The following is an 11518-nucleotide window of genomic DNA, read 5'->3' on the forward strand; positions in this document are numbered from 1 at the left end:
AACCTCTAACAGTAACCTTAAAGTGTCTCCTGCTTTAGAACCTGTTATAGTAGAGCAACACGTAATGAAGCAAGTTGGTGTAGATTTAATTAAATTACCTGCATCAAATGGATTCAATTACGTTATTGTTCTTATTGATTATTTCTCTAAGTGGACTGAAGCTGAACCTCTTATTGACAAAACAGCAATATCAGTAGCATTATTTCTTTACAAAGTTATTTGCAGACATGGTTGTTTTCAAATACAAATAAATGACCAAGGTCGAGAGTTCGTAAATTCAGTATCTATTGCACTGAACGACATGACTGGAGTTCAGCAATGTGTCACCTCGGCTTACCATCCACAAGCCAATGGCCTTGTAGAGAGACAGAATCAGACAATTAAGAAAGCTATCAAGATCTTAAATGAAAATGTTTTAGGTTGGGTATCAGTTTTAAATGGAATCCTTTTTGCTCTACATGTTAAAGTGCACGATTCAAGCGAGTATTCACCATTTTACCTTATGTATAACCGACAACCTTGCCTTCCGATTGATGTAAAATACACAGATATACTCAATGGGGATAACTATGAACCTGTATATGATAAAGAGGTTTTCCAAAAAGCTTTACAAATGAAAAGAGGAATTGAGGAAAAAGCCATGAACAATATTGTTTTTTGACAAAAAAAAAAAAAATTAGACTATGACAGAAAGCATGCTATGTCATCAAAATTTGTTGTTTGTCAAAAGATACTTTTGAGAAATTTTAAAAGAGATGATAGGAAAGGTGGGAAAATGACTTTCTCATGGCTGGGTCCATATGAGATACTTAATATTCTATCTAACTCAACATGCTTATTAAGGAACAGACACATTAAAAAAGAAATACTCTCTACATCATATTAAAACATTTGTTGAAAAGAAAAGTAATTCAAAACTGTGTAATTTATCTACTGAGTGCGATAATCATGATGAATGTCACTCCAAATTAATGAAACATCCCTCCAAAGAAGTTCGCCAAAAAATAGCTGAAAAACAAAGGCTCAAAATATTTATTATGCCAGATCTTACTGACGGAGAAGAAAATCATGTACCTTCCAAAATGCATGTATGCAAAGGTGATGGGAACTGTTTTTTTCGTGCAATTTCGTTTTTGCTGACAGGTTCTGAGTGTCAACATATACATGTTCGCAATGTTGTTGTAAAGCACATGATATCAAAATCTTGTTCCAGTCTCTTATCAGGATATTTAGGTGATGATGTGGAAAAGTATATCACTAAAAGTGGTATGGCTACAAATCGTATATGGGCTACAGATGCAGAGATCCTGGGTACTGCAAATCTTATTGGAATTGATATTGCTGTGTGGTCATTCACTGGACAGAAACTAGCATGGCTCAAATATCCAGCATCCGTTAAACTCGACCAACTAACAGCTAATACTATTCTTTTAGAAAATAAAAACAATAATTATTATAATGTTGTTTTGTCACTAAAACCTCTATAAAGTAAAAAATATTGTTTTATATGTTTTTTGTTATAAAATCCGTAATAATTATCTCATGATTGCATGTTTTTCACAACAAAGGGAACATAAATATTTATGTTCTCTGTAATTAATAGCTTTTTTTGTAATAAAACATTAAAAAAGTTTTGACAAGGATCTCTATTTAATTAATAGCTATTTAATTTATTTTTAGATAAGATTTCGTCGCACAAAAATAGAAAATTACTTTACAGTAAAATAATAACGAGCGCAGTAATATTATAACGTTAAAATAATACTGCCTCAGTAATATTTTAACGTTATAGTTTTACCGCTAGGGAATCTTTAACGGTTGAAAGTTGCCGCGCAGTAAAATTTTAACGCATTAATTTAAAAACGTTACACCGGTATTAATTTTTTTTATAAAAAGTTGACGTATTAAAGTTATTTTTTTCAAACCTTTTAGCTCATTCATATTATAATAAACATTATATTTTCAGTTTTAATTTGCAGAAAATATAATACATATTTCATAACAAAAAAAAATTCTTTAATACTTAAAAATGAAATATTATCAAAAATGAAGATATCTGATTGCTAGGTATTATACAAGCTTTTTAAAGTATGATATATTATGTAATATAAATACATACCAAATCAGTTCCCTTTAGCCACACCTCAACATCCTCGATTCTAAATAAGCACAACTTAGTCAAATCATCACAAATGATTGAATAATAAAATGAATAATTGAAAATTAAAAAGTAAACTCACTCCTCGTCAAACTCGTTTTCCTAAAAGTAAAAATTAAATCATAAAATTTATAATTCAATTAATTTTCAACTAAACTTTTTAGATTATATTAGGTATTTTAAGTGCATAAAATAAATAAAGAAATTAAATAAAATAAATAAAGAAATAAAAGTTGAACTAATTTAGTTCATAGCGCGCTTTAGGAAAGAGTAACATAATAAAAACTTTTTCATAATAAAATTTAACATAATAAAATTTTAACATCATAAAATCAACAAATACAAAATTTTTATTTTTTATTTTAAGTGCCCCAAGAAGTCCAAACGGTCTTGTCACAGAGCACCGCGGAAGTGCATTTAACAAGGAAGTTCACGCCTCCTTCCTTACCGTGACGCGAAAATATGTCCAGAGCTCGTTTCGAACCTGGATCTCCTGCTTATAAAGCAAGCGTTCTAACCACTGCGCCACGGCCACATAAATAGTAAAACAATGCAAAATAGTACAACAAAATAGTACAATGTTTTTTTTAATTAGATACCAGTGAATAAAAGCAAGTATTTAAAAGACTAAATAGACATTTCAAATAGACATTGTTGATATGTTCAAACAAAGTTGATATATACAAACAAGAATCTTGTGTCGAAAAGTTCAAGTTTAGAGGTAATATAATTATATTTATATATAAATATAATTGGCTCTTTCTATTTTATCTTTATATCAATTTTTTTGTTTTACTTCTTTATTTTTTTAAAATATGATTTATTGTATTATTTATTAGTACTTTTATTATAACAGCATTAGTACTTCATAATTAAATTTCAATAGTTTTTTTTATCTTATTGTTGGGTTTTATTGCATTTTTTAAATAGCACTTATAAATTATTGTTATTATTATATTAAATAGTACTATTATTAAGTACTCCTCTTCTACTTGGACCTGATGTGGGGTTTCCAACAGTATTACAATAACACAACTGATGGTCTAAGTAATCTATTTAACTCAAATATTTATAAATGTTTTATTTTTGTTTAGTAAGACATGATCTTGAGTTAAAGAAGCTTACTTCATACAATTACAGACTTCTGCCTAACTTAGAACTAACTTAGACCTGTAGCTAACAGAGCAACAGAAAAAAAAAAGGATTTAATAAGAAGTTTTGAATAAAGAGAAAAATTTAGCATTGAATATGGTAAAGAAGCAATATTACTATCAATAAATATTAATACAAATTAAAATTAGAAATGATAATAAAAATGGTAAAGAAACGTTTGCTCATAATAAAATTGGTTACAATTTGGATGGCGAGCCAACAACATTATCTCTAGTTAAAAAAATATCTTATAAATAAGCTAAAAATAGCTTTCGAATCCATGGGAGTAATGCGGAATTGTGCAAAGAAGATTATATCGAAAAAACAAAGAAGTATTGAGCATCAGGTAAACAGCATGAAAGATAACTGACATGCTTTTAAGACTACAGAACACTGCAAGGATTGCCACAGTATATTTAGCTAGATGCACCCCAATACAATAGCAATTAATTTTAACAACCATGAAACAAAAAGACAATCCTTCGATTAAATATGCACAAACGAATTACAAAAGGAAACACTTTTCACCACTTTTAAACAGGGACAGCAGTGTTTGAATAGCATCAAATAGGCCTCTAAGTATTTTCATCAAATACTGATGAAAATACTGAAAGGTCTCAAGTACTGTTTACTATTTTCTCATTAATATTAATAAAAAGAATTCAAACATATACAACTCTTAAATCAGAAATCAGAAGAGCAGAAAAGTATTTTTTAATGATTACTTTTCATATTTATACATCCATTCTAATTAATTAATTTTATACAACCATTCTAACTAAATCAATTTTATACATCCATTCAAATTAAATTGGTTTTATACATCCATTCTAACTAAATTAATTTTATACATTCATTCTAATTAAATCAATTTTATAAATCCATTCTAATTAAACATTTACAACATTTATTGAAATTTTTCAATAATTTTTTCAAATGATCTACCTTTTACTTCTACTTTGCTATCTAAAATTTCATACTTTTTGATTAACTAATTATGTTTAACTATGTTTCAGCAAATTTATAACTTACACCACTTTGAGCTTCCTTTCCTATTTCTGTGGGAAATGGCTGCTTTCCTATTTCTGTTGGAAATGGTTGCTGAGAGACTAAATGATTACTTTGAATAGGTGGATAAAAACTTCTTGCAGCCAATGCGCCAGCAAGAGTTTGTTCAGTTGCTACATCATTAATATTGTCTTCATATGTAGAGCCAGCATAGCGGGATGTAGCATAAGTCTTGCTACGTGACTGTGCAAACATGTTAAACTCATCATCAACAACAGCATCTGTGCTTGATGGAGCTGATGATGATGGAGCTGCATTAAAATCAATCAGTGATGCACTATAACAGTTTTAACAGAAAATTTTTAAATTTTTAAAACTTTAAACAAAATATTTTTAATATTAAATCAACATTTGAAATTTTACAAAATTATTATTTATCTTTGAATTGTTTTGAATTTGACAATGTCTATGAAATACCATATTTGACACATGAAACACCTTGGAAACATTTTTAAAAACCAGGCGAATAAAGTTGCTGCATGAAAAAAAAAGTGGATACAAAACTTACATTAAAAAAATATTTAAGACTTTAGTTGAAGTTAAAAAGAAACCTGTTATTAGAACGTTCGAATGGTGATGTAACCTGTTTAAAAATAAAACATAAAAAAAAAAATTATTAAGGTAATATAACTAAAATAAAGATAAAAAAAAGTAACAAAAGCTTTGTTATGCGAAACATTCACATACTATTATTAAATGACATATTTTATTTAACCTTTGGTCTAATAGAAGGCGAGTGAGCATGAGTTCCCACTTTTGGTTCAACATGTGGATTTTCGGAATTTTTAATAATTTTTCTATTTTTTTCATATCTATCATATCGAAGAAACGTATTATTTAAATCGTCATTAATTCGAAGAAGAACACCTAAAAACAAAGTAAGAACACCTTGATCCTAAAAAATTTAACATTTTAAACAAAAAAACCAACAACCAAGTAATGACGAACCAACCAAACCAGCAACCAATCAAGGTACAAACTAACCAAATTAACAACCAATCAAGTGACAAACTAACCAAATTAACAACCAATCAATGACAAACCAATCAAACCACCAACTAATCAAGTGACAAACCAACCAAACTTACACCCATCAATGACAAACCAACCAACAAAATTAAGATTAAAAAAATACCAGTCACTTCTTCATTTGTAATTGAATTGACCAAAATAAGAATTCTTTTTTGCATTTCTCTACAAGTGTTATTAAGTTCCTATAAAAGAAATTTAATAAGAAACTAATAAAAAAATTATCATTTATTATTTTGTGTTACAGTAAACATTATACCTCCTTTACAATTATTACTTATAATAATGCAGCACCAAAAATTTAAGAAGTAAAAAAAAAAAATATATATATATATATATGTATATGTGTATATATATATATATATATATATATATATATATATATATAAATATATAAATAAATGAAGAAAAAACAACTTTTTTTATGGTACTTTTAGTTTCATGCCTATACGGCAATCATCAGCCATTATATACAAAAACAATAAAACCTGTTAAAAATTACATTACATACAGTAAATATCTTACATATGGTGAAGAGAGTTTTTCACCTTTTTTAAAAAACAACAAGGTAGCAAACAAAGTAAAAAACAAAAATTAGCTAATTACCGGTAACAAAAAGAGATAAAATTGTGCCTGCATTTTGAAATCAACTTACTTCTTTTATTAAACAAGTTTTCATCTTTATATGTCAAAATGAGAAATTTTTCATATAAGCAAAGATTGCAGACTTTTGACAAAGATTTGTATGGATTGCAACATTTCATAATTTTTCAATTAATTAAGAATGTAAATTTTTTAAAATTTTATATCCCAAATTTCTTTAGACAACTCAGTATCATTTTTGTATTTATTAATGCTAAAAGATTTTAGGTGATCAGCATATCAAGATTTAAATGAATTTTCACATAAGCTGAAATATACTAATTCTTAGTAATCCAATTTATTTGACAATGCAGTGGCTTGATAGACTATATTCTTCATCAAGCACTAATTGTTCATGGGGAAAATGAATTTGTTGACACAGTTGCACATTGTTTACCAATTTTTATAACCAAGGTGCAAACTAATGATGGACTTGTTTGTTTGACAATCTTTGACATACACAAGTAGCTTATTTTAATTGTATTTTTTTTAATATCTTGCAAAGTTTGTGAATGACTGGAAAGTGCAAAACCTATTTTTGTTGCAACTGAAAAATTCTGAAAAGTGGGTTGTACCAGATAATGCTTTGTTTGTGATTTTCAAATGAGTTTGTTTTATTTGAATGGTAAACAATTTTTTTTTTTTTGTATCTGATTTTGTATTAGGCATGAAACTTAAAATACCATAGAAAGGCACAGAATTTTGTTGTTTAATGAACAATGGACCAAGGCATCACGGAAAATGAAAACTTTTTTATTCAACAACAATTTTTTTGGTTAGATTCTGAATATACTGTATTTTTACCAAAATCGAAAAATGCAATAACAGACCCCGCCATTATCTATATCATTTGAAAAACGCAGAAATGACTTATGGAGATATGTCAGAGCCCAGTAAAAGCAAAAATATTCCACATTACTTATCTTATCTGTGTATCTTTAAGGTATTACGCTCAATAGAAGAAGGAGCAGAAGCTAAATTGGTGGAAGCATTACAAATTACAAACACACATGCAAAAATTATGGAACTGCAAGATTTATATAATCACACTGTAGATAAAATTTTGACTATAGATTCCAGGTACAATATTAAATTTTATAATGTAATTCTATAAAGTAAATGGGGTTGTGATGGTTTCTCTGACGGAAGCAAATACAAGCATAAACTTCCAAATGAATCTGAATTTATTTCTAATGCAAATTTGTTTATTAGTTCTTTGGTACTGATTAGATTAGCTGATGAAGTAATTGGTGCAGTTGTTTAGCAATATCCGGCTCTTTTGACTGTTTGTTTTTGTCGAGCTATATGCATAGAGTTTTGAAAAGAGACTCCTGAGAAAACTAACATTGTTGTAGATGAAATAAAAAGCTAAATATAGTCTTTGCGGCTATCTATAATTAACAAAAGTTGTAAAGAAATACAAGCAAAAAATGAACTTTTTTTAACAATGATAGATGGAAAAGTGGCTTAGGTGTTAATGAATATGCCTTCTGCATCTACATGTACAATATGTGAAGCTACTCCATGACATATGAACAATTTGACTAAAGTGTCTGCTAGGCCTGAAAAAAAAATTCCTATCAATGCGGACTGTCATCATTACATGCTTGGATTCTGTGTATGGAAATGATATGTATGTTTCTCAAAGGTATAGAAAAAAATGGTTAAAAAAAAAAATCTTGGTACAGACACTCTAACGAAGAGCTAGGGTTAATCATCGACAAACTAAAACAAGTAAGTGGTAGTACCAATGATGGTAATACTGATAGGAGATTTTCTTACAATTCAAGCTGCTCTTCTGAAATCACTGGAGTAAATGTAAATTTAACTAAGCAACTTTATACAATTTTACAACTCTCTCCTTGAGCATAATGATAAATGCTGCAAGTTTTGGTACATATGCTACAGAAACTCCCCACATTTATGTGAGTAATTATGGGTGGTACAATATGCCGTCTTCTGTACACAAAAATTTACTTCATAGAGAAATTATCTTACAACACTTTGCAGTATATATTCTATCGGTCAACTTTCATTAGATGCGCAAGAATCCTGTAGTAAGGATTGTAAAAAATTTTGCATTCATTATACTAGGAAACGTTCTAGATTAGCTGTAAATGAGAATGTATTTCATACTCTTCTTTACACTTCTGATCCCTACATCATCATTATTAGAAAAACGTACAAAAAAAATGTCTAGGAGCTTGAAGAACATGAAGATAAAGTATCTTCATGTTCTGCAGGTTTTAAAAACACTCTGCATAAAAATTATCAAATAACTATTCTAAATATTTCTATAATAAGCATTTTATGTATATGTTAAAAATAAAATATATACATACATATATATATATATATATATATATATATATATATATATATATATATATATATATATATATATATATATATATATATATATATATATATATATATATATATATAGCTTCTGCTAAACTCTAGACATATTCATGTAAATGTTGAAATATATGCAAATTAATAAATTACATGCAACAGTTGAAAAATCAAATTAATAAAGCAATATAGCTTAATACAAGGAAAATTTTTGTTTAAAATTTAAAAAATTTGTGTTTGCTTTTGTCTAGAGTTTAACAGAAAGCTCGTATATATGTTTTATATATATGTTTTATAAAGAACATTTAGTTAAAAGTTAAAAAAAATGACAGTTTGGAGGTTTTTGATTTTGATTATCGAATTTTATATTAAAATTTTTTTTATAAAAAACATTTCCTTAGAAGTATCATACTACTTTACATTTATGAAAAATTTCAACATTTAATTTTTAGTAACAAAAAAGTTATTGATTTTTGATCAAAAACAGACCCTTATTTTCTAATTGTGTTGCTTTGTGCACTATTTATTTTCCACTGTGTGCTGACCGGTTGAAAAACCTTTGGTTTCTGCAAAAAATTGTAGAGCACAACTGAAATTTACTACAGAACATTTAAATTGGACAGCATAGCAATGGTCAAAAATACTACAGAGTGATAAGATTACTCTGTAGTATAAACATATTAAACTTTGACTGAAGTCAAAGTTTAATATACTTAGCTCTGACGGTATTAAATATGTTTGACGTCCAGTAAGTCACCGAAACGATGTTAAATACTAAGTTCATGTAGTGAAGCATCGTGGTGGCTCAGTAATGGTTTGGTCATGTTATAGCTGTGATGGAGTATGTCCAATCTATCAAGTTCAAGGTACTATAAACAAAAAACATGTATAATAGAATAATCAAGGACATAATGCTGCCACATGCAAAGAACAAAATGTCACATATTTTGACTTTCCAACATGACAACTATTTAAAGCACAAATCCAATTCAGTCAAGGAATTTTTTGCCCAAAAGAAAGTTAGAGTCGTGGAATGGCCAGCTCAATCTCCAGACCTGAACCCAATAGAACATCTTTGGAAATTGAGAGAATGATAAGCGGTCACAAGCCAACTAAACAACAAAATTCATTTAAGTTGATTAATCACACTTGAGAGGAAACACCAATCGATGTTTTTATTAATTTGGTTGACTCAACGCCACATAGATGCTATGCTGTCATAGCAGCAAAAGGCTTTTCAAACAAGTACTAGCATTACGTACAGATTATAGACTATATGTAACAAAATGTAACATTATGTAACATTATTACATAACAGATATAATTATGAAAAAATGCTGAAGATTTATTATTTGATGTGTCAATATTGTTTTTAAAGGATGTAATTAAAACGACCAATTACTTTTGAGCCAAACATTTCCATTTTTTATATAAAACTTTAAGGAATCACTCCCAAATTAAATTTTTTTTTTCTCATAATTTTAGTATAATTATGAAAAAAATTATATTTTTATAAGAAATTTCATTTTAAAAAGTTAACTCAATAAGAAAATATAGCAAAAAAGCTGTTTTTCTAATAACCTTTGGATGCTATACACACACAAAAAGAACTTAATGCTTAAAAATAAAGTCTTATTCTTTTTAAATAAATTAGTGCATTTTTAAATTTAAACTTGCAATAACTAACGTTTAAATTACCTGCTAATGTAAATTTGTACAAAATAAAAATAAAAAATGAAAAGGCTTGTGCGTAGATTTTTATTAAATGAAAAAAGGAAGCTTGATAATATCCAAGTAAATTAATGTTGAATTTTTTTTTTTAAATATCAAAATAAATTATATACAATGTTAAAAAAAATTTAAACTGAATTCTTAATACTAAAAGAAATCATTTTATGATAAATGCTATTGAAAAATAAATGCTATTGAAAAATGAAAGTGTTGTTTGTCTCTTTTTACTTGCCTCCATTAAGGATGGGTTGACGTTTGATTTGCATTACAATTTAATAAAAGATAAAAGAAAAAAAATTCGCAATTTATAATTTTGAATCTATTTAAAAATAATTCATTTTAATAACTTCTCATTGGCAGAAAAAAGCAAAAAATAAATAAATGAAAAGATTAAATGATTAAAAAAAAAATAAGATAATGTTCTTAGCTACATACAAAAATTTTAAATGATAATTTTATGTCTGATTTTAATGAGCTGAGATATAAAATATTTTTTTATCTCCGTTCATTTTTAAATTAGTTATTAATAATGTTGTTAACATTGTGCGCACTATTTATACTTGATACTTAATACTTAAGAAGTCAATCAAAGACAATCCTTTTATGAAACACTACTACAAAAATTACTAGTTACATAAAACAAGATTTTATTAAATACATATATATTTTTAAAAATCCTATTATAGAAATGTCAAGGAATAATTAATATTAACAAAGCAAATTAAAGTAGCACGTCAAAAACAATAAATATATTTTAAACACTTATTTAAAATCTAAATGGTTTGAAAAATTTTTAGTATATGCATTTTCCAAATTTCATCATGATTATTTGTAAAACCTTGTTTTTCAAAACTCTGATTTTTTTTTAGAGGCCAAAATAGCAATTTTAATCATTTCAGGCAGTTGTTGACCATTGACCAGTCATTATTTTCCACATATATATATATATATATATATATATATATATATATATATATATATATATATATATATATATATATATATCTGTATCTATATCTATATATCCATATACAGTATGCAAAAAAAAAATAATTGTACACTTAAATAAAAATCATAATTTTTAAGATTGCATCAGAAAAATGAGTTTTCTGTTAAATTATTTGGAATTTTTTTTTTGATATTTTATTAAGTAATGTTTTAAGAATTTTTTTTCTGCATTGGTGAACTAATTGTCTTTCAAACCTATTGAATTTTACACAATTGATCTAATGATGCATAAAATTGACTGCAAAAAAAATAATCGTACACTAATAAAATAGGTCGTTATTGTAAAGTAAATCAGGCAAACTGAACAATCAAACTAGTAAGTAAAGTTGAAAGTAGTAATTTTTTAAATACACTTTCGTTCTAGAAATAAAATAA

The 11518-nt window shown here is 26.9% G+C and overlaps 1 protein-coding gene across 1 annotated transcript in view; it reads right to left on the reverse strand.

Annotated features, from left to right (window-relative positions):
• The window catches only part of LOC100207762 (TOM1-like protein 2), a 49939-nt gene that overhangs the window by 1606 nt on the left and 36815 nt on the right, over positions 1–11518 (reverse strand). The window contains exons 9-14 of the mRNA XM_065804016.1: positions 5514–5592; positions 5094–5245; positions 4930–4961; positions 4343–4655; positions 2241–2260; positions 2120–2159 (exon numbers count right to left, since the gene is read on the reverse strand). Coding sequence (XP_065660088.1) covers positions 2120–2159; positions 2241–2260; positions 4343–4655; positions 4930–4961; positions 5094–5245; positions 5514–5592 — 636 coding nt within the window. The remainder of the gene's footprint in view (positions 1–2119; positions 2160–2240; positions 2261–4342; positions 4656–4929; positions 4962–5093; positions 5246–5513; positions 5593–11518) is intronic.

The sequence above is a fragment of the Hydra vulgaris genome, chromosome 08 (genome assembly GCF_038396675.1).
Source record: "Hydra vulgaris chromosome 08, alternate assembly HydraT2T_AEP".
NCBI lineage: Eukaryota > Metazoa > Cnidaria > Hydrozoa > Anthoathecata > Hydridae > Hydra > Hydra vulgaris.